Below are 23411 nucleotides of genomic sequence, written 5' to 3' on the forward strand. Positions count from 1 at the left end.
TAAAAAAAAATTTGTAGTTGAAAATAAGAGACACATGGAAAATTCTAATACATATTAAAAAATATGAGCATCATACGCGTATGTTTGACTTGCCATCTTCATTTCTTGTAAGTCTCGCTGCGCCAGAAGCAAACCAAAGAAATTTTCTTATTTCTAATAGAAATATAAATATTAAGCTTGATAAAATATAAACGAAACGAATAAATTTAGTTGATTGATAATTTTTAACGTGGTACATCGCACTTTAACGCAAATTCTTTTCCCTTTTTATATGTCGAACGACTTTTGCGATTTATTTGGTAAAATAAGTGCGCATTTTGCTTGCTTCCTCGAGAGAGAATAATTCTTTACACATTTTAGCTCTTAAACTTATTAAGACACTTCTTGAAATTCTATCTTGAAAACCTATTTAAACGCGAGATTATCCGTATATTATCCACTAAATTACAGTACAGTCGTTACCGCGGAATAGAATCTTGTGCGATCTCGGTGTAAGTTTTATGGATAAAATATAATTAAGACATTTACACTTTTACTTTAAAGTCGATGTAATTACATAATAATTGTTTACGCGTAGTGCAATTGAACTCGCTTTTAAACAAATATATTGCTCGACAAACAAACAATAAAATTAAACTTTAAAAGTATGTTATAAAATGCCTGCTTGTGTGTAACGTGCGAGTCATAGAAAAATTCATATCGAGTATTGTTTGATACTCGCTAGCTCTCGTATGCTAATGCATCGACTTCATTTGAAGTTTGAAAAGTAGCGCGACTTCTTTCTGGAAATTGCATAAAATTAAACTTGAGCCTTGAACCTGATACCTCGCCTCTATTGCTTAATGTGCCTGTTACGCTTTATTACATCGCTACAGTCAATGTGACTGTGGCGATGAAAACATATAGCTACATCACGTATGATGAAGACGATATTCTCTAATAGTGTACCGTGCAACGTTGTTAAAACAGAGTTTCATTCTGTGGATCCGCAAGGTACGTACATTTGCATTGCGCTCTTTTTTTGCGCTCTTATAAATTTTTGAGAAAGAGAGAGAGAGAGAGAAAGAAAATTAGTTCGATCGCAGAAACTATCGACAGCGAAGATCGCTTGAAAATAGCGGTGGAAAATTTTTGCATACAATATTATTTTTGATGAGTTATTAATTAAATAATTTTAATTATTCATTTGTTGCAGAATGTTGCGCGAAATTGTTCTCACGTGCGTTTTCGCGCTGCTCGCAGCGCACGCTATTGTCGTTCGGAATTCGAACCCGGACAATGCGGAAGCGAATTATCGGCTTCCGAATCACACGAAACCGCTGTTCTACGATCTCAAATTGAATCCGCATCTGGTGCCAAATAATTTCACATTTGACGGCGAGGTGTTCATTCACATTGAGATTACGAAAAAAACGAACACTTTGACGCTTCACGCGAAAAAACTGCTGATAGACGAGAACAAATCTTTTCTGAAAGCCGGACTTGATTTCTACGTTCCTTTCGCTCACGTTCGCGACAATTCGACCGACATGTTGAACTTACACTTCGATGAGAAGCTTGTCGCCGGATATTACGTTTTGCACTTGAAATTCTCGGGCGTGCTGAGCGACAGGCCGTACGGATTCTACAGAAGTTCTTACGTTAACGACGCAGGAAATGCAGCGTAAGTAAATTGTTTCTTCACCGGTTTTTTACATGGCGAATCTTTTTTTTAAGAGAGCACACGTATATATAAATAGAAAAACCATAAAAATAAATACATACAAAATTATAATACATATAATAATTGTTTTTCCTCAAAGAAAACAAAACAAAAATAACAAAAACTGTGGGCGCATTTATTTATTGTGACATACTGGGTGTCGCAGAAGAAAAGGTCAACATTCTGATGATCATTGTAAGCAAATTGTTCAAACGTGTGTCCCATTTCGAACGGTTTCCGAGATTGATTGCGAAATTACTGTTGATGAGAAAGAGATACCGCGTGCTTGTTCTATAACAATTCACTGTTTGAGTGACACACTTTTTAAAGTTTATAATAAATTTTCAAAAATTCTATCTTTAATAGCACTGCAATTTTTTCATTCTTGTTTTATTTTTCCACATTTTGTTAATGTCTTCGTTTAGATAAAAAATAAACACTGAGAAGCATTCACTGAGAAGCACTTTCACGCAATTATCGAAAACCTTGGATAGGGTTCGATCACTCTACGATCGAGAATTTTGAACGTAGAAAGCGTGCAGACGATATTCTTCAACAGCAGTTGTAACACTACTAACGCAGAAGCATAACTGCAAATTCGACGTTTGTATTAGGTCTACCGGAAAGTTCTGTCCGTTTTTGGAATAAAACAAAATACAAATTTTTCCAAATTTAAGACCATGTTGGAGCAAGATCCTTTTCTGACAACATCGGAAATCGCAGAAAGGCTTGATTCAGCTCAGCAAACCATTTCGGAACATATTCGGAAGATAGGATTAAAAAATTTGTATTTTGTTTTATTCCAAAAACGGACAGAACTTTCCGGTAGACCTAATATATGCGGTATCGCGCGCAAAATTCAAACTATTTCGGAAACCGCTCGATACGAGACACGAGTTTAAATGAATGAACATTTTTGCTCAAAATGACCAACACCACGACCACTCACACAATATTGACCTTTCCTTCTGTATAACAATGTTGTTTTTAAACCGTGAAAATGTGTTTCAACAGATGGTTTGCCGTCACAAATTTTATGGGAACCGACGCACGCGCCGCTTTTCCCTGCTGGGACGAGCCCGCGACGAGGGCTACTTTCAAGATCGCTATCAAGCATCACCTCAATCAGACAGTCGTTTCAAACATGCCGGTTTTCGAACGGTCGAAAATCGACGAGAGCGACGGAAAAATCTGGACGCATTTCGAGATGTCGCCCGTCATATCGACGTACTCGGTCGGTTTCCTGGTGTCCGATTTTCGTAACATAAGCAATTCCGACGGAACCGTTAGCGTTTGGAGTCGAGGCAACACAATTTCCTCCGCGAATTTCGCACTCGACGTAGCCGGGAAAGCGGCGATCGAATTGGAAAAATACACCAACGGTTCCGTACGATTGGCCAAAATCGATCACGTTGCGCTTCCCAGTTTTCACATCAGAACCACGAAAAGTTTGGGTCTCGTCACCTACAGGTAACTTCGTGATGTAGATCCACGCGAGCAAAATCCACAATCGCAAACATATAATAAAATGTGTTTTAAACACGTTTTAATTATTTTTTATCCGCAGAGAAGCTATGATGTTGCACGACGGAAACAGTCCCATTGATCGATTGTACAGAATCGTGGAAAATATAGTTCAGCAGACGACCTATCAGTGGTTCGGTAATGTCGTCAGCCCGTCCTGGTGGACCAGCATATGGTTAAACGACGGACTGGCTGAATACTTCTCGTATTATTTTGCCGACAAGGTAGAAAATGAAATAATTTTTATACCGCACTTGTGTGATTTTATATCATAAATAAAACTATTGTTTAATTTCTACAAATTAAATGCAATTAAATAAATACGCAGAAGAATCTGCACGAATATTGAGTTAGTCATTCTGTTTCAGATGTACAAAGATTGGCGATTTATGGAATGGTTTTCGGTGAAAACACTAAATCTGATATTGATGACCGAAAGCTTCAGGAACGTAGAACCTCTTGACTTCGTGCCCACCACTGTCGAAGAAATTGACTCGAAATTTACACAAAATCTTGACAAACACAAAGGTATAATATGTATTTAGTTACTAAACGAACCCGTTTACAACGTAACAATTTTTTTATGAATTTTCAACAAGACAATTTTTCCCTAAAACAAAATTACGATTGTTGTTTCAGCTGCTCTGTTCCTGCGGATGCTGTCACACTGCGTTTCCGACGACGTATTTCACGCAGGACTTCTCAAATATCTCAAGATGCAGTCAGTAAAAAATATTGCATTTGAGAATGTTATATTTTTAGTAACAAAAATGATTTTTTTAAATTCTTTAAGTTTTCATAAATAACTTTAATTAGCTCTTGTAAACTTTTAAACGAATAAACAAATCGTTTTTACTTTTGAAATAGCGAGTACGGCGTAGCGGATCCCGAGGATTTGTGGACCGCTTTGCAAGATACACTCGACGAATCAACAGTTTCGATTAAGTTCCAGATCCGAGAAGTAATGAACTCGTGGATCAGACAGAATGGATATCCGCTTGTAACGGTGATTTCAGACACTCTTACCAACAGAACGACCATCACGCAAAATTATTTTCAACCGTACGAAAAACTGAATACGCACGAAAATATCATCGACGCGGACAATGCGAACAAAAGGTGGTGGGTTCCGATCAACTTTGCAACTCGTAGCAATCCGAATTTCGCATCAACCTTGGCCACGCACTGGTTATCGCCGAATGTCAAGGAGCTCGTGATCGAAGACATCGATCCGGAAGATTGGATAATAATTAATATTCAGCAAACAGGTAAGATTGCTTGCGAATCTAGCAGTTGCTCGCAGAAGTAAAAAAAAAAAACATCTTCTCGATTATGTTGCAGGTTTCTATCGCGTAAATTACGACACGGCAAACTGGTTGAAAATCGCTGATTATCTGGATTCTGAAAATTACACAAAAATACACGTGCTGAATCGCGCCCAAATAATTAACGACGCGATTTACTTAGTGTTGTCGGACAAGTTGGAGCCGAGACTCTTTATGGAAATCACAAGATACCTGCAACGCGAAACTGATTACATAGCGTGGTATCCGTTATTTGAAATTCTTGAGAGCGCCGGCAAGTATTTCGCTTATAACGGCGCGGGCAAACTGTTTGATGTAAGTTTTATATTTTTTTATAATTAATGAAATTTTACATAAAACATGGATACGCAGTTAATTATTATGATTTTTGTAGCAGTAGACTTTCTGAGACACTTTTTTATGTACAAGATTGTGAACACGTTAAGGAATAATAAAAAAAACTTATATATTGCAGTCGTACGTTTTCGATTCGATGAACAATATTATAGACAGTGTGGGTACGCGAGATCGCTCGAATGACGATTACATCACAAAACTGATACGACACAGGATTCTTAAAAAAGCGTGCGCCTTCGATCATCCTACATGCTTGCGAGAGGCTCATGATCAATTAATCGCGTATTTGGAAAATTCAATGGCGAACAAGTAAATATATATTTTACAGTATATACATAAAGTATATATTTTATATATAAAATAAAACACACACACACTTTTTTCAACATTTTGCTACCATTAGATTTATTTGTTATATGAAAAACTTGTGATTTAATTTATTTGCTGAAAATAAATATTGAGAGAGAGATTTTCTTTTTTTTTTTTTATAATATTTATATAAAATTGTGTTTCAGTTCTCTACCCTCGTACAAGAAGGACTGGATATTTTACAACGGCATAAAGCTTGCAAATGAAACCACGTGGAATAAACTCTTTTACATGTATCAAAATCACTCCGAGCCGCTCGTTTACTGTCTTGGACAATCCAAGAACGCAACTATTATCGAGAAGTTTTTAAATACGACCATAACGGAGGATCCACTAGAACCGAGAGATATCATTCGTGTGCTCTATTCCGTATTAGATGGAGGTTATCCCAATATCGACATTGCGATGGAGTTTGTCATAAATCACTGGGACAAGCTTACAACCATGTAATTGATATCTCATATCAATCTTATATACATCTAATTTTTCAATCTTGATTTAAAAAAATTAATTAAATTTTATTTTAGATTTACGGATAATGTTACTGAGTTGTTATATAATGTGCATTGGAATCTCGTTTCTAGAGAACATATTCAAAAGGTACGCAAATTTGTTTTCCTACATCTTATACATATCAATTTTTTTTTTTAGTTTTTGTTAGTAATTGCTATATATATAATCTCTCTCTTGCTTATATAAATGTTCTAAATAAACTCAAAAAAATTTTTTTCAGGCAAAAGCATTTCTATATAGTCGGAAAATAGAAATCCCGAAGTTCATAAAACTTCAAGAGCAGAATTTACCCATGATAGAATCAGCAATAAACAATATTCGCTCATGGTTAGAACACAGAAGTTCACACTTGCCTGAATAAAAAATACCCTCGTCGCATTAGAGATATCTGTCATCTTTTTTTTTTCGATAATATAAATAAAACCAAAAAGTTATAATCGATTTTATTTATTGTTACTCTTTATGACACAATCATTTTTATCGTCTGTGTTTATCTCGCCACTCATTTCTTTAAACTCCAATAAATCTCAGTGAGTAAATGAAAAACAGAGATGTAATGTTTTTGTTAACGTTTAAGCGTTACAAACAATTTTGCGTGCTCGAACCACGAGCAATCTGAGATACATTATTGATATCAACATTGATTTTTGATAATTTTTTCCACACATGTGTATCTGACAATTCACAATCGTCGGTTAAGATTAGATAATTGCTGAATATTTACGATATACTTTTACAAAAAAAATATTTTGAAACGCAAATAAATAATTAATTTAAATTTATGTATAAAGGTTTTTATTGGCTTATTATTATATTATCTGACACTTTTTTTACATATCTTTTTTTATGAGATACAATATTCTTGATTAAATGGTATAAACAAGGCATTTTATCTTTTCTCTTATATTGGTGAATTTTTTATCAATTTATTAATTTCTCTTATAATATAAGATAGTGTTCCTAATTTGTTTATTTTGTACATATTTATTTTATTCTTTTCATTTATATTCGCTGGTATCGATAATAAACTTGTTACTCTTTCTAATGAGGAAACATTAATGTGACATACATAGTTTTAAATAAAACTTCTAAATGTTTATATTATACGTAAAGTTATATACAATTTATGCTTGTGTACTCGAGAACTTGTACATTTTGTGTTTGTATTAACAAAATATTATATCCTTACTAAAAATTTATAATATAATATTTAAATTAAAACATATTACTATCTATATCATTTTTTTTCTGTAATAACATACATATGGTTCAATTGGTATCATAAAGATTATATCGCTCAAAAGTCAACGAGTATCTATACTGATATCTGATTTATGCAAGTGTTAAATGTCATGGACAATTATTTTTTACATAAATCTATTAATTATTTTTACATAAGTCTATTATTATTGATGTTGATATTGTAAAAAATAACTTGTGTTGAAATATTATAGAAGATTATAATTAGTATGTGTTTATAGATCTTCTAGTATTATAAAGATGTTAATATAAAATTTAATACAAAATCAAATGTATGAATATAAATGTAATTGAGAATGTGTGTGTGTGTGTGTATTGAGGCGCACGTAATTATAATTACATATCGTTTATTTATCAATTATCTTATCAAAAATAAAATATTATACAAGAATATATTATATTATTTTTGTTATCTCAGGAAATATTTGATGAAACAAAATTTTATCGCAAATGATAATATCTAATCTATTATCAGTAAGATTGTTCAAAGCCCAAACAATATTTGTCATAAAATCTTTATTTTTTATTTAAACAAAATGTACGTTTGTAATTGAGCAAAAATGTATATCGATTTGGATTATTTATTTAAGTACATCTATGATTAACACGCCGTTTGCAGTAAACTTGTTGATAATTGTTTAAGTTCTCTGATCTAAAGCTTTTTTTATTTTTATCGCAATTGTTTTCTATCGCAATTAATTTATTGAATCACAATAGCGCATCGTGTTATTTTACGAAAAACAAAATCATAGTTTTTTTTAGAAAGTGATAATATTATTAATCATAAACTTGATAAGATAGTGAGTGATACAGGTCGCAAAATGACGACAACAAAAAGCAAATCGCGATTGAACAATCTGTCATTTTAAAATCTGATTGAAAGCCGTTCGCACGTATCGCATCTTCGGATACAGGCTGTGAAAATTAAATTTCGTTTGTGTGTGTATGTGTGTGGGTGTGACAACATTTGTACACTGACGTTGGTTTAAGTTATACAGAAACGTGATATATAATAATGAAAGTAAATTAGTTGTTTTAAAACTTTTTATCGCGTTATAGAAAACGTGCGCGCGTGCGCGCGCTTATTTTATTGTTAACTGTAGTTGCATACAGAGGTGATTATCAAAAACTAAAGCAATGAGAAAACAATAATTTTCTTTAAATGCAATATTTAACAAAGGTAAGTAAAACCTAGTTTTGCTCTTCAGATCACATTTTATCGCTTCATACGTATCGATAGAAACGTTAAATCCAACATGACATAGTTATCTTAATTGATAACTGCGTGAAGAAATAATCAGTGTTTGCGATTGACTTCTTTGCACAATTTAAATAAAAATTATACGCGATTGCAATAATCTTTCAGATGAAAATGTTCTGGAAATATCTGTTACTCTACACTCTAATATTTTTGTACGGCGGCGCAGCGGACAAATTACATTCTGATGAAGGTAACAGAGTCAGGTTTTTTTTTTTTTCATATTTGTAATAATATATTTACTTAATATTTTTCAAGATACATTTATTTACAAAAAAAAATACAAAACTGCACATATTCAAAAACAGAACTAAGTGTTTCTGATTTTATAAAAATTAGTAGCAAACTAATAACTCTATAATTTTTTCACCCCACTAATGGCTTCATACTGTAAAAGTTTGCATTAGTTATAGAAAAATCGGCAAATATATATTGACAGTTTTTTACATCTTGTAGAAAAAATGTCAATATATATTTGCTGATTTTTCTATAAATTTCTATAATTTTTTCGTAAACCCGTTCTATCGTTTCTCTAGATGCGCTTGAGCAAACTACAGATATATCGCAACAAGATGACACGGATTACAGACTGCCAACGTCTGTCAAGCCTGTCTCATACGACATTATCCTTATAACTCATTTGCCGAACAACTTCGAATTTGACGGGTTTGTGAAAATCAATGTCTTAATAGAGACTGATACGCGAGAAATTACTCTACACGTGGGACAACTTACAATCTCGTATCCCGTGAACGTTGTACATAACAACACGCGCATTGACGGTGTCACGTACAAATACGACAACATCACTGAAAAATACACCCTCAGCATCCCTAAACTTCTTACTAAAGGAGAAAGCCTGATAATCGGTTTTGACTACAAGGGATTTCTTAATGACAACATGATCGGATTTTACAGAAGTTCTTATTACGACGAGAAGACCGGGGAGCTCAAGTGAGTTCAAGTTCGCGTATTTTGTATGTGATTGAAATAATTCGGATTTTTGATTGTTGAAAATTTCACCAGATGGCTGGCCGCGACGCAGTTTCAAACCACTCACGCGAGACACGCTTTTCCGTGTTTCGACGAGCCGAGTTTCAAGGCAACATTTATCATTCGCATCTTGAGAAATGAAAAGTACACTTGTCTCAGCAATATGCCGCTGACCATGACTGTCAGTTCATCACAGTAAGTTCACACGCTAAGCATCAACGATTTTGATTTAAAATGTATTTAATTTTCGTCATTCGTTATTATTTTCTTTTAAGAACGACCGTCTGGGACATCTTCTACGAGAGCGTTCCCATGTCCACTTACTTAGTGGCGTTCGTTATTTCGGAATTTGATTCTCTCAAGAATTCGGAACAGTTTAAAACATGGGCCAGGCCGTCCGTTGTCAGTCAGAGCGAATACGCGTTGACAATCGGCGATCAAGCTGTCAAACTGTTCGAAAATATGTTCCAAGAAGAATACAATCTTCCCAAAATGGACATGGTGGCTGTGCCCGATTTTTCGGCGGGTGCCATGGAAAATTGGGGACTGATTACGTATCGCGAGTCTCGGATGTTGTACGACAAGGAAGAATCGTCGGCGCTGGCGCAACAGAGCGTGGCCTCCGTCGTCGTTCACGAAATCACGCACATGTGGTTCGGAAATCTGGTGACACCCAGCTGGTGGAACTATCTCTGGCTCAGCGAAGCTTTCGCCAGATATTTCCAATACTTCGGGACCGCAGAAGTAAGAGAGAAAGAGTTAAACTTTTTAAATTTTCAAGTGCAACAGTCGAATAAAACGAATTAGTGGTTTAAAACTATATTTGTAAAAATTTCAATTTACAACATATTTCTCTATTCTCTTATTGTTGTCACTTGTGAGCTTAATACTTTTTTTTAAAAATTAAAATTATCGTCCTGAAATAACACTTCAATTCTTAACACCGTCCGCGCGGACGGTGTTAAGAAATTCAAAGAGAGACAAGAGTTTAGATTTGCATTTTCTTGACACGTAGATCGAGGCATCGTGGAACATGGGAGAGCAATTCGTGGTCGAACAACATCAGCCTGTTTTAATAACGGACGGTCTTGAATCTTCACGTCCGATGACTCGCGAGGTTTTTAGTCAGTCGCAAATCGCGGGAATGGGAGACAGCATTACCTATCAAAAAGGAGCCAGTATTGTTCGTATGATGAGACTTACTTTCAATGACTTCGTCTTTCAATCCGCACTAGTCAGCTACATAAAAGACAAGTAAATGTTACAAGAAATTACATAAAAAATACAAATAGATTTTAAACAACTTCCTCACTAAAAAAAATGTGCGCTCAATCTAAGACTTCAGTTTGTTGAGGCGTTATATCGAATCAAGTAAATTTAGTAAAAGAGATTGAAATTTGAAATGGCAGTAATGTGAAAAATTAACAATATATAAATATCATCATTGTAATCAAAAAATTCGTCTGTTTTAAGCAAAATAAAAGGCTTGAGTCATCCGGATGCTTTGTGGAAAGCAATACAAGATCACGTGACGAGCGCAAACTTGAATCAAAAAATATCTGTGAAGGAAATAATGGAGACCTGGACCATGCAAGCCGGATATCCCGTGATATCGGTAACCGTTAAAAACAAAATCATTGATGTCACCCAAGAGCGCTTTCTTCTGAGAAATTTAGACAACACTTTGAAAAATGTGACTTGGTGGATCCCTCTCACCTGGACCACGCAAAACAAACCAAACTTTACCCACACGATCCCACAACAGTGGCTGTCTACCGATAAAATTGCTGAGAAAATTTCCGTGAATGTCACCGACAAAGAATGGGTTATATTCAACATTCAATCATCGGGTTAGCAAAACGCGCTTTTGTCCGCGCAACAACTTATAGAAATTTATATAAAAATCTGACGTCGCAAATAAAAACAAAAAAAAAAAACATTTCGTAAAAATCTCTCATTTGAATATTGCGTTAATATATTGTTGTGTCATTGCAGGTTTTTATCGCGTACAATACGATAGAGATGGATGGAGACGGATTTTCGACGTCTTGAACAGCGACAAGTTCGAAGAAATTCACGTGTTAAACAGAGCCGGTATCGTGGACGATCTGTTAAATCTGGGTAGAGCCGGTTATCAAGATTACGATACGGTTCTGAATGGCATAATGTATCTTGCACGAGAAACGAATTATTTGCCGTTCAAAGCGGCATTCAACGGTTTGGATTATTTGAATAAGAAATTTGCCGGATACACAAATCATTCGTTATTCAAGGTTGGTTTAATTTGCGAGCAAAAATGATTTTTTTTTTTTTTACATGAATTTTTACGACAAAGAATAGACGACGCGCGCACGATAACTTGCGCATCTTTGCGGAAAGCATCTTAGTTAATTGTTTTCGTGATTATTTATTGCTTCTAGAAATACGTCTTATCTCTTATCAGCGGCAGGCGCAAAGAATTGGGATACGAGGACAAGGACAGCGATGATAGACTAACCGTTTTATTACGACGAGAGGTAAATAATTGGGCCTGCTTGAATCTGGAGGACGAGGAATGTATAACGACTTATTTGCACAAATTCAAAAAGTGGAGACAAAATAAAATCCCGTAAGAAACAATTTCTAACTGTTCTATTCTGCCTTTTATTACACACGTATGTGTAATATTTTTATTACAACTGTATTGTACAGAAGACAAAAAGATAGAAACAATTAATTATAAGATAGAAACAATTCAGAAAAAAATTATTATCTAATTTTTTACGATATATAAATTGTTTTTCGTTACTTGTTCAACTTTGGTTTTTGTTCGTTAATCTGTGTCGTCGATTGTTATTAGATTTATCTCTTACGTGAACGTCATATTGTTTAACATTAACTTCGTAGTATCAAACCGAATGAAAGGACCGCAGCGTACTGCGTGGCAATGAGATATGGCACTTCCGATGACTGGGAATTTTTATGGAATAAGTATTACACCTCCAATCATGCGGCTGATCAAACGGTGATCATAAGCGCTCTCGGATGCAGCGAGAACGTCAACATTTTGGAAAAGTGAGAATCTAGAATTTAGTGGCGCAACATTTAACAAACTGAAAACGCAGACGCTTGACCTAGATAAATGCCTGATAATAAATACCTGATGATGATGTTCGAAGTGACGAGTCGGAAACTAGAGATTGAAACTTTTCCGTCGGCTTCTGCAGCTTCGTTCGACTTAAAAAAAAAAAAAACAAAAAAAATTTTTTCTTACTATAATTTAATTTCTTTTTATTCAGATATCTAAAATACGCCATCGCCGGTTACGAAACCAGCCGAATTCGCAAACAAGAAAGCACCAACGTATTCGCTGCCGTTTACAACTCCGGCTTGATCGGTGCCGAGTACGTACTCGATTTCGTCGAGAAATATCACGAAGAGATGGAGAAATAGTAAGTTGTCCGTATTAATTATTAAATATAACAATTGCAACACACGGATAATTTAATAATAATACAATAATTTAAATTTATCGATTTAATATATTCATATTTTATTTATTTTATGTAATTTGTATCATAATTTTGAAACAAAATCATTTGTGAATTACTTGGTTAGCTACGGAGGACAGAGTACGATAGCCAGCATCCTCAACGGGGCATCGCAGCGTTTCTCCACGTCCAGATTGGTAGACAGATTTGAAAGCTTCATAAAGAATCACGAAACTAAATTAGCGTCGATAAAAAAATCTCTAGAGTCCTCTCTGCGGATCGCCAAGTACGAGTTGCGGTGGTTTAACGACACGTTGAAATCTATTGTTCCATCGCTGCGTGATCTTACCAATGACAAATCCAATTATCGCCAACTCGAGAATATAAAACCCACAAAATACGAGATTTACATCAAACCTAATCTCGAGGTGGAAAATTTCACGTTCAACGGAAACGTGACGATCGAGGCTGACGTTGAATCTCCGACGTCGCAGATCGTTCTGCACTCGGTTAATATCACGCACAATTCGCTGACCTTAATGGCGAACAACAAAATACTGAAAGATTTTAAGGAGAATACAACCATGAGCAAATACGACTTCTTCATAATCGATCTCGCACAGGAATTGGCCGCTAATACGAAACTGACTATCAAAATCGAATACACGGGCTATATGAATCCGCCGGAGCTTCGCGGCTTCTACAAGAGCTCGTACACAGATGAAAACCAGAGGTAACGTTACATATACATCCGCTCAAAAACAATGTAACATTTTTGTCTCTTTCTCAAATGTTCTCAAAGAGAGAAAAAATTTTTTTTATATCTTACCATTTCTTTTACTGAAAATTTTATTTCTTTCGATAATTGACGGTATCTCTCATATATTATGCCTTAGAACTAGATGGCTCGCGGCCACGCACTTGGAACCCGTCGGGGCGAGAAGAATGTTCCCTTGCTTCGACGAACCCGGACTGAAAGCGAAATTCACTCTTCACGTTATTGTACCGCCAGGTTACAGCGCTTACAGCAACATGGAGCGAAACACAAAACTGTAAGCGAATAAAATCAGAATTTTATTTGTTTCTTTTAGTTTTCTGTCGTGTTTTGTTTTCAGAGAGTCGCCAAAAAAAAAAGTGATTCTTTTTCGATATTTCGTGATTTTTTTCCAAACACGTAAAATTTGTTTTCTCATCGTGTTTTACTTAAACTACCGCTGTACAGATACGCTTTCTGATTGATTGTTTTTGCAGCAACAACAATTCCGTGTACAGCTTCCACGAGTCGGTGAAAATGTCGACGTATTTGGTGGCGGTTATCATTTCCGATTTCAAGATTGCGAGTAACATTACGAAAGGTAGGGAATATGGAGTGCTCGCACGGCCCAACGCCATTGATCAATCGTCTTACGCTCTGTCCGTGATGTCGCCGCTCGTTAATTTCTTCGAAACAACGTTCGGCCAACCGTATCCAATCTCGAAGCTGCACATGGCCGCGCTACCGGATTTCCCGTCGGGCGCGGGAGAAAATTGGGGATTGTTAACGTACAGAGAATCGAATTTGTTGTTCGACGAAGATCATTCGTCGATTATGAGCAACCAAACCATCACAAACGTGATCGCCCATGAAATTTCCCATCAATGGTTCGGTAATCTGGTTACACCCACGTGGTGGGATTATCTGTGGTTGAACGAAGGATTTGCCAGATACTTCGAGTATCACGCTCCCGCCCGGGTACGTAATTGAGAAATTACTTTATCAATGTGACATTGGATTTTTTTTAAGCGCGACATTGACTCTTCTCGTTTTACAAATAAATATATCTTTTTTTTATATAAAAAAATAAGAGGATAATATAAAAAATATAATGTAAAGTTGTTGAAAACGCTTTCCTATCTTTTTTTTTTTTTGTATATACGAGTAATATTTTTCAATCTGTTTTATATCTATATTTTGCAGTAACAATTAGAAATGTTTTACAACGAAAACATGATTTTTGCGTAATAAAAATGTTGTAACACATCTGATACGTGAGAAGAAAACATTGATTTGCTCGATTACTTTTTAGGCGTTGAACAATTCAGTAGCGGAATCGCAATTCGTTGTGAACGTATTACATTCCGCGTTGGGAGCGGACAGTTCGACGTCCGCGCATCCATTGAATCACCATGTGAACAGTCCCGCCGAAATTCGAAGTAAATTCGACACGATTACTTACGCCAAAGGTGCCAGTATATTGCGAATGATGGAAAAAACATACGGAACGGAAGTGCTGTACGAGGCGTTCAGATATTATCTCGAGAAAGGGTACTTTTTGATAACAATAATCTTTTTCTTTTAGACTGCAAGTATTTTTTTTTATTTCACAGCTGGATAGATTGTTTGATTTTAGTCACCGGTTGTGTCGAGCGCGTTAATCGGGTCGGTGATTTTTTAATATAAATATATAGATGCACGTATATATATATATATATATATTTTTTTTTTTTTTTTTCAAAATAGTGCACAGATTGGCGCACGCTCTGAGAGAAAGAGAGAAGTTCGATTACAAAATCTCTAAAAAGTGATTAGTTTTTACATTCTATCCTAGTGCGACTAATTAGTTCAAATTTTCGTAATTTACAAATTTTGTAAATGACGTGAGAAATGTAATAATAAAAACCTGATGTGGAAGAACGCAAACGAATAATACGTAAAATTGTAGAAAGTACAATTCCGTCACGCCGAAGGATTTATACGAGGCGTTGCAAGCGCAAGTGAAGGACAGGCACGATGTCACGGCCTATTGGGACAAATGGACCACTCAAGCCGGCTATCCCGTTGTTCAAGTCCAGGTCACGGTGTTTAACAATATGACTAACATATCTTTGACACAAGAACGTTTTTATCTCAAGAAACCCGAGAACAATTTTGACAATGATTCCGATGTATGGACCATTCCGATCACGTGGGTGCTTTCCGATCAATTGGATTACGCTGACACCACGCCGAAGTTGTGGTTGACAACAAAATCGCTGACGTATAATATACCAGGCACATTTATGCTACTCAACAACAGGCAATCGGGTAATTAGAAAACAACAAAAATTTGGAAATTAAGATTCTAAAATGTGCGCGTCACCTTGCGCTCGCCATTTCGAGAATTCGCGTAAGCGCGAACGTTTGTGTGTTTTTTTTTAGGATATTACCGCGTGAATTACGAGCACTATTACTGGCAAACTCTGATCAACCGTCTCAAGAGAGATTACAACACTATCCACGAGATCAATCGCGCGGCGTTAATTGATGATCTTTTTAATCTTGCAAGAGCAGGCGATGTTGATTACTCATACGTTATATCAGCTACAGAGTACTTAAGACAAGGAGAGGACACCGATTACCTTCCGTGGCTCGCATTCTATAACAATCTTCCTTATTTGAACGATCGTTTTCGGGGAGGCGTGGTGGAAAATCTGTACAAGGTAGATGGTTTTCTTATTGCTCTCGAAAAAAACCGATATTTCTCAGCTACAATTTTATTATACTATGTTTTTTTTTTTTTTTTTTGTTTTTCTTTAAGTTACGACGCTCTTTAATCGCTCTTTTATTTTACAATTTGTATTTACTCTAACGCTCTTTCAAGAAAAAGTAACAAACAATTACGTATCAGACCAGAAAATATTACTTAAAAACTATGTGAAAAATGTTTATATTTTTCAGAACTATATAGCATCGGTTATCGAACCGCTTTACGATCAAATGGACTTCGATTATAAGAAAAAGAAGAACAACAAAGAAAATTTGTTAAAAATACACACCTTCAAATGGGCCTGCGAGTTCGATGTAGCAGACTGCAAATACAGAGCTCTGAGATATTTCAAGGATCAGTATAGGAGGAACATACCGTAAGTTTTGTTTCAAAATTAATACACAAGTTCTATGTTTCTGTTTAGCACAAGATTTGCGCAAAGTGCGCGTTGCGAAATCCCTGATGCTGATTATGATAGTCGTGAAAAATTTACAAAACTATAACACACAGATTTACAACACGAAACACTATTAGATGTGATTTCAAATTGTCTGATTGTTTTTTCCTAAAGAGTACCACCAAATTATCGCAGCGTCGTTTATTGCACGGCAATGAAGATGGACGTTACAAACACCACTTTCACGCTGCTATGGAAGGAATATTTAAAAAGCAATGTCGTCTCAGACAAACTTGTGATTCTTAGTTCGCTGGCGTGTTCACAAGATAGACAAATTTTAGAAAAGTGAGTCGCTATACAAAAGCAACAAGTTTTCCTCGTCTATTACGTAGACGCTCGCTTTTGCAAATGCTTTTGACATTCGGTAATACAACTTATTAAGTTTATATGTGTGTGTGTGTGTTTAAATCACAAGGTTGTTACTGGACGCGATCAAAGAGGATCATATACGCTATCAGGACAACGCGAAGGTATTCTCGAGCGTTTACGGTGCGAGTTCAGTTGGCGTTGAGGCCGTCATAAATACAATTCGAAATCACTACGATCTCATGCTGCGTCAAAAGTACGTAATCCCATTTTCAATAATACCGATGAAAAATCTAAGCGCGCAACATTTTTATGCATCTGTGTACACAACGTGAAATTTTGTTTTTCGACAGCTACAACGATTACAAGAAAATCGCGACAATAGTAAATAATCTAGCGAGCAAAGTATCGACCGACAATCTCTACAGTCAGGTAGTTTTTCATTTTGGTTGATTTTTAAGATCAAAAGACAACTTTTGAGAGCAAATTTCTGTTTATAGAATTTCGTTAATCAATCGATATCCGTTCAAACGAAATCTTTGACTTCCAGTATCAAGACTTACTCGACTGGCTGGTGGAGAATAAACCGGAGTTCCTGAAACATGTCAGATCCTATATAAAGAAAGCGAATTATGAAAGAGAATGGTATACTAAAAACGGACCGATAATTTACGGAGAACTGGATCGACGAACAAATCCAAATCTCTGGACGTATCGCTTGTCGGACACACTTTATCCGGAATGGTACAACTTGAGCATAAAACCTAACATCGCGAACGGAACCTTCCAGGGAAGCGTGAAAATATGCATGACACCTAAGAACAAGATAGAGACTGAACCGTACCTACTTCTTAATGCTCATAAAAATATTCGTATCAAACAAATACGAGTCTACACTAGTTGCGAGCCGGGATCTCCGATTAATCCGATAACTGGTTGGGCTAAAACTTCCGAACATGAAATAATAAAGATATTTGTGGAACAGTTTATATCCGGGGAAAGGATAAGCTTGGAAATCGATTACACTGGAATTATTCGCGACGACATGAAAGGATTATATCGCAGTTCCTATTTCGACAAGTCGGGAAAGCAACAGTGAGTTGTGTGTGACGTTATATTTATTTATTTATTATTTATTATCTAGTTATTTATTTAGCAAGAACGTAGGCGTGAAATCGACGACGTGACATTATTGTGACAAAAATGTTTGATTTGTTAAAGAACGTGACTTCGCGCGACTGCATATTTCTCAATTAATCAAATCGAACTTTCAACTGTTGTTGACTTCTGTGTCGATCTTTACAGATGGTTATTCGCGACGCATTTCCAGCCTACGTACGCAAGACGAGTATTCCCGTGTTTCGACGAGCCGAGATTTAAATCGCTATTCACAATTAACATTAGAAGACCGCGCGACTACATCACGCTAAGCAACATGCCAGCGTTGGAACGTAAATTGAACGAAGAGTAAGTGTGTGGACAGAAATTTTATATATTTTGAATTACCACCGCGTTTACACGCACGCGCTTTTACAATCATCAGAAATTGCGTAGAGACCTGATGCTCGCGCGTACTCGGTCTTTATTTCGGCGATTTTGGAGCTACTCGAAGATTCTGTGCCAGCTTCGAAAATTTCAAAGTCGAAAAAAAAACCGTTTCGCAGAGGCCGAATATCGATTTAAAACCTCCCTGTCAAGGAATTGTAGAGCTCTGATGCTCGCGCGCACAGAACTGTCTTTAGAATTTTCATTCTTTTCTGACTTAAGAACAAAATTAACTTCGTTTGTACGTTTTTAATTGTTGCCAGAGACTACGTATGGGACGTATTCGAAGAAACAAAGGAAAATGCGAGGATGCCAACGTATCTGGTGGCATTTGTGATCTCCAAATTCACTTCTACGGATACCGACAAGAGAGTCAGAGTAGTGAGTAGACCTGAATTCAAGGAGTACGTCAATTACGCTCAAGAGATCGGCACGAAGCTTCTTAACTCGTTGGAAATTTACTCACTTGTCGAATATCCTCTGAAAAAACTAGATCTAGTTGGAATTCCAGATTTCGCTATGGGCGCGATGGAGAACTGGGGCCTAGCTACCTTCCGGTAATGTATTCTTTTTCAGTTAAGAGAATTTCAGAATCACGTCGCTTTAAATTAAAGAATTGCTCTCGTTACTTTTTTTTTTTTCATTAATTTTGTAAAAATTTTCTTATGTAAATTACTTGTGTCAACATATCGTACGATCTCTTTAACAGCGAACATTTGCTTTTCCACGACGAAAACCAAGTTTCAGCCTCTTCCGAAATCTCCATAATGACTACAATAGCGCACGAACTTTCTCACATGTGGTTCGGGAATTTGGTTACTTGCGAATGGTGGGAATACATTTGGCTTAACGAAGGTCTCGCGCAATACATGCAATGGCACATTTTTGACTTGGTACGCAACAACTGTGATATTTAATTGACGAGGGTCATTTTGCAACTTTCAATAACAATATAATAATTGTATCGCGCTTATTTTCAATCCACTTTCATTAGGAACTTGTGCAAATATCCGATAATTTAACTTTCTCTCTCTCTCTCTCTATTTGTTAATTCATCTTTCTCAAGTGTATTATTTAAAAAACTGAAAATATATAATTTTTAAATTAATTATAAAAAATTACAACCTATATACAGGATTTTTGACACAGTCGAAGATAATGAATATTAATAAATATCAATTAATTAACAACTTAATCAATATTGCAAATTTTGCAAATTGGTTCATGACTTTTCTGTTCAGATTCTGATCTAATCTACTTTCACACTTCCGCTGTGTCAAAAAGCCAGTTTCGGACACCCCGTATATAATCTGTATATAAACGAAATAATAAATAGCAAATATGTGTATAACGACGAGACATAAAGTGTTCTTCGCGGAATCATTTTAGATACACAAAACTCACAAATATTCGGAACAATTCGTGGTTTACGAGGTACAGTCCGCTCTGCAGAAAGACACCTACGCCACGCATGCGATGACAAACGCCGTTACAACACCTAAAGAAATCGACAATATTTTCGACTATGTGACTTATGGAAAATGTACGTGTTGATCAGAGAGATCTCTGCTGAATGCGCATATATGCGTTTCTCTTAAAATTCAGTTTGCACTTTTTAACATTTTAGCCGCGTCTGTCCTACGGATGATATTCGAAACACTCGCTCCTAAAATCTCTGGCACAGGATTTATGCTCCACAATTATTTAATCAATCAGATGAGAAACAACGGTTTAGCGAGACCTTCGGATTTGTGGAAAGTGTTGGATTTGTATTACGGACCGATAGAAATTAAAAACAGACGCGTAAGCGTCGAGGAGGTAATGAACACTTGGACCAATCAAATTGGATATCCCATCGTACAAGTTGAACGCGTTGGCTTCGTCGTAAAATTGCGTCAGGTAACATACAAGTATATGTTGCGATAATGGCAATAATTTATAACACGAAACACAAATTTGCGTATTATATCGCGTATCACCGACTTCAAAATTTTCAATTTAATCGAATATATATATATATATATTATGTCGTAGATACGCTTCAAATCACGCTTTTCTTTAGTTCCCTTTTACTGGATACCAATTACTATTTATCTTCCTCAAAACGCTGATTACCTCATTCCGAGAAATAAACTATGGCTAGGACCGGAACCCGAGTCCGCTCACATCGGTACCGTGAACGACGTGTTCATCGTGAATTATCAGCAAGTCGGATTCTACCGCGTCATGTACGATCCCGATTCTTGGGCTAATTTGATCAACGAATTGAACAGCACGAGCTTCGAGTCGATTCACGTTTCGAGTCGCGCTCAAATTATCGACGATCTCTTTTCGGTGACTCGCATTATATTGCACACCTTCACATCCTACGAGACAGTGATGAACGCAACAACGTATTTGAAACGAGAAACTCATCATTTGCCATGGAAAGCGTTCTTTAACGGCATGTCCCATGTCTACGAGAGATTCGAAGGCAAACGATACCAGAATACTCTTAGACGTTACATTTTGACGTTAATGTTCGATTTATACGTCAAATTAGGCTTTTACGATCGAGCCGACGACGATCATCTAACGAAATTAAACAGAGAGTTGATTCTTCAGTGGGCCTGCAAACTCGATAATCAGGATTGTGTCCAACAGTCCGTGCGGATGTTCAATTCTTGGATTATCGAGAACAAAAGGTAATTAAGAAAATCATTGAAACCAAAACACAGTTTCGAATTTTTACATGGACACCTCGTTTCGAGAAAATAATTATATTATACAAATATAATTAAATTATATTATAAATATCATTAACATTGAGTTTTGTCAAGATAAATCTATTGACACATTTTTAATGTTAAAATATATTGTTGCTTTATATACGCGAAATTTTGACAAAAAAGAGAGAGTTTCTCCCAATCGTTTTCTTCAACAGCGTTCCACCTAACGCGCGACAAGCTGTTTATTGCACCGCAATAAGAAAATCAAACTCGACTGATGAGTGGTACCGATTGTGGGACAGATACACACAAACGAAATACCCGCCGGAGAAGAAGATCATGATCAACGCGCTCGGATGCTCGATGAAGGAAACGGTGCTCCACACGTAAGCTCTATAATTTGAGAATATATGCATACAATCAATTTGCTTTTATGTTATACTTTTGAATAACTCGACGGGTTCTCGAACAATTTGCCATAGCTACCTGGAAACAGCGATCGAGAATCCCTTCGTCATTCGCAAACAAGACGCCAGGGCGGTATTTACTTCCGTATACAGCGCAAGTCAACTGGGAGTTAATGTAACGCTCGATTTCTTGATAAACAACTTTCAAAAAGTCTCCGCTTTGTAAGTGTCACTAAAGCGCACTGATAAGATAAAAAAAATTCTCACAGAAACATCCGCAGATAATTTTTTGTTTCTTTTTTTGACAGTTTCGGTATGTCCAATGTTCTAACTTTGTTCCAAGAAGTAGCATCGCACATAACGACCAAGGATCAATATGACAAGGTGTGCGTTGTATTTAAAATATACATATTTATATAAATTTTATTGAGAGAACTGAAAAAGAAATTTTAGAAGTAAAATAAAAAAAAGGGAAAGTAAAATTACTGTTTCTCTTTCAGTTAAGGTCCGTCGAAGGCATACAAGGCATACAACCCGCTCTTGAAGTTGCGGAAGAAAACTTGGATTGGTACCTTAATAGAGAAGGTTACTATATTGAAAGATGGTTAGAAAAGTATTTTGTCACGCCAAAGAATAATGAAGAAGATGATGATGATGATAGACGTGGCAATGTTTCTGTAAGAACAGAATCAATCAGTGTTATTTTCACAATTTTTGTTACTCTGATATCGTACTTTTTCGTTACTTTGATATTGTACTAAGCTAAACGAAAACATCCGACATTGATCATCCTGCGGAAGATAATATACATATATCAAAAACTTTTATTTTTGTAATTTATATAAGAATGTAGTGTCTCTCTCTCTCTCTCTCTCTCTTTATATTCCCGATTTGCGTTTGTGAACAAAAATTGAAAACAACGAAGATGTATCTTTTTTTGCTTGTTTATTGAAAAATACAGTAACACACGTGATAAAATCTATACAAAGTGACTCAGTTTTTTTTTTTGTTAATTCTGTTAATTAGTTTTCAACGTTTTTCACACAAAAAGCAATATAATAGTGTATTCTTTTTTGTTTTTCGATTATATTTTTGTTTGTTGTCTCTGTTATATAACACGTACATGTAACACGTAATAATACACTATATGTGTGTTGTATATATAATATACATATAATATGTAATAAAATACATGCATTCACGTCCGCACACTGCGAATCTTCATATTGAGTAATTAAACGCGTTTCGTCGCACGTAAATTTTATATATTTATCAACGTTCGCTGCGTGTTAGGTTCGCAACGTATCGAAACTGGAAGATTCTTTGAGAATCTGCGTAAGTACATACATAAGGTGGTATATTAACTCATGCTACATAGACTTTTTTAATTTCTTAATAAACTCTTTTTAATACATGTACATATATATATATGTATATATATATATATATATATATATATATTTGCAATCATACAAACCTTCTTATTGTCTTCATATGCGTGAACAAGTAAATCTCTAATTGATTTTAATGTGCATCGTATATTAAACGTTTCAACATTCTGATTTTGTTAACGGGAGTTATAATGAGTATCGTCAATTGCTTATTTTTGATTTAATAGAATTAGATTGTTAAAATAATGTTGTGTATGTATGTGTACATGTACATATATATATATAACGTATAGTTTATATATTGTTTATATATATACATACACATAGAGTATGTGTTTTGC

At 35.6% G+C, this 23411-nt stretch overlaps 2 protein-coding genes across 2 annotated transcripts; both read left to right on the plus strand.

Annotated features, from left to right (window-relative positions):
* Window positions 1–783: 783 nt before the first annotated feature.
* On the plus strand, window positions 784–6210 carry LOC109856710 (aminopeptidase N-like). Its single transcript, XM_020432285.1, has 12 exons — window positions 784–993; window positions 1196–1663; window positions 2717–3172; window positions 3270–3450; window positions 3595–3754; window positions 3866–3947; window positions 4094–4494; window positions 4568–4845; window positions 5006–5196; window positions 5403–5702; window positions 5784–5856; window positions 5990–6210. Exons 2-12 carry the CDS (start codon window positions 1197–1199, stop codon window positions 6128–6130), a joined length of 2730 nt encoding a protein of 909 aa, XP_020287874.1. The 5' UTR covers window positions 784–993; window position 1196; the 3' UTR covers window positions 6131–6210.
* Window positions 6211–7878: 1668 nt separating this feature from the next.
* LOC109856705 lies at window positions 7879–22555 on the plus strand. The gene is made up of 32 exons (XM_020432276.1): window positions 7879–8209; window positions 8396–8480; window positions 8824–9241; window positions 9314–9475; window positions 9556–10024; window positions 10296–10534; window positions 10754–11130; window positions 11276–11553; window positions 11701–11888; window positions 12167–12334; window positions 12559–12711; window positions 12878–13483; window positions 13647–13802; window positions 14002–14482; window positions 14817–15055; window positions 15453–15814; window positions 15929–16209; window positions 16448–16632; window positions 16828–16998; window positions 17129–17275; window positions 17373–17451; window positions 17570–18114; window positions 18325–18486; window positions 18828–19121; window positions 19274–19457; window positions 19954–20107; window positions 20192–20463; window positions 20599–21248; window positions 21488–21658; window positions 21755–21901; window positions 21988–22063; window positions 22180–22555. Exons 1-32 carry the CDS (start codon window positions 8192–8194, stop codon window positions 22438–22440), a joined length of 8178 nt encoding a protein of 2725 aa, XP_020287865.1. The 5' UTR covers window positions 7879–8191; the 3' UTR covers window positions 22441–22555.
* Window positions 22556–23411: the final 856 nt, after the last annotated feature.

The sequence above is a fragment of the Pseudomyrmex gracilis genome, unplaced genomic scaffold (assembly GCF_002006095.1).
Source record: "Pseudomyrmex gracilis isolate BER0280 unplaced genomic scaffold, ASM200609v1 scaffold_132, whole genome shotgun sequence".
NCBI classification, from domain to species: Eukaryota; Metazoa; Arthropoda; class Insecta; order Hymenoptera; family Formicidae; genus Pseudomyrmex; species Pseudomyrmex gracilis.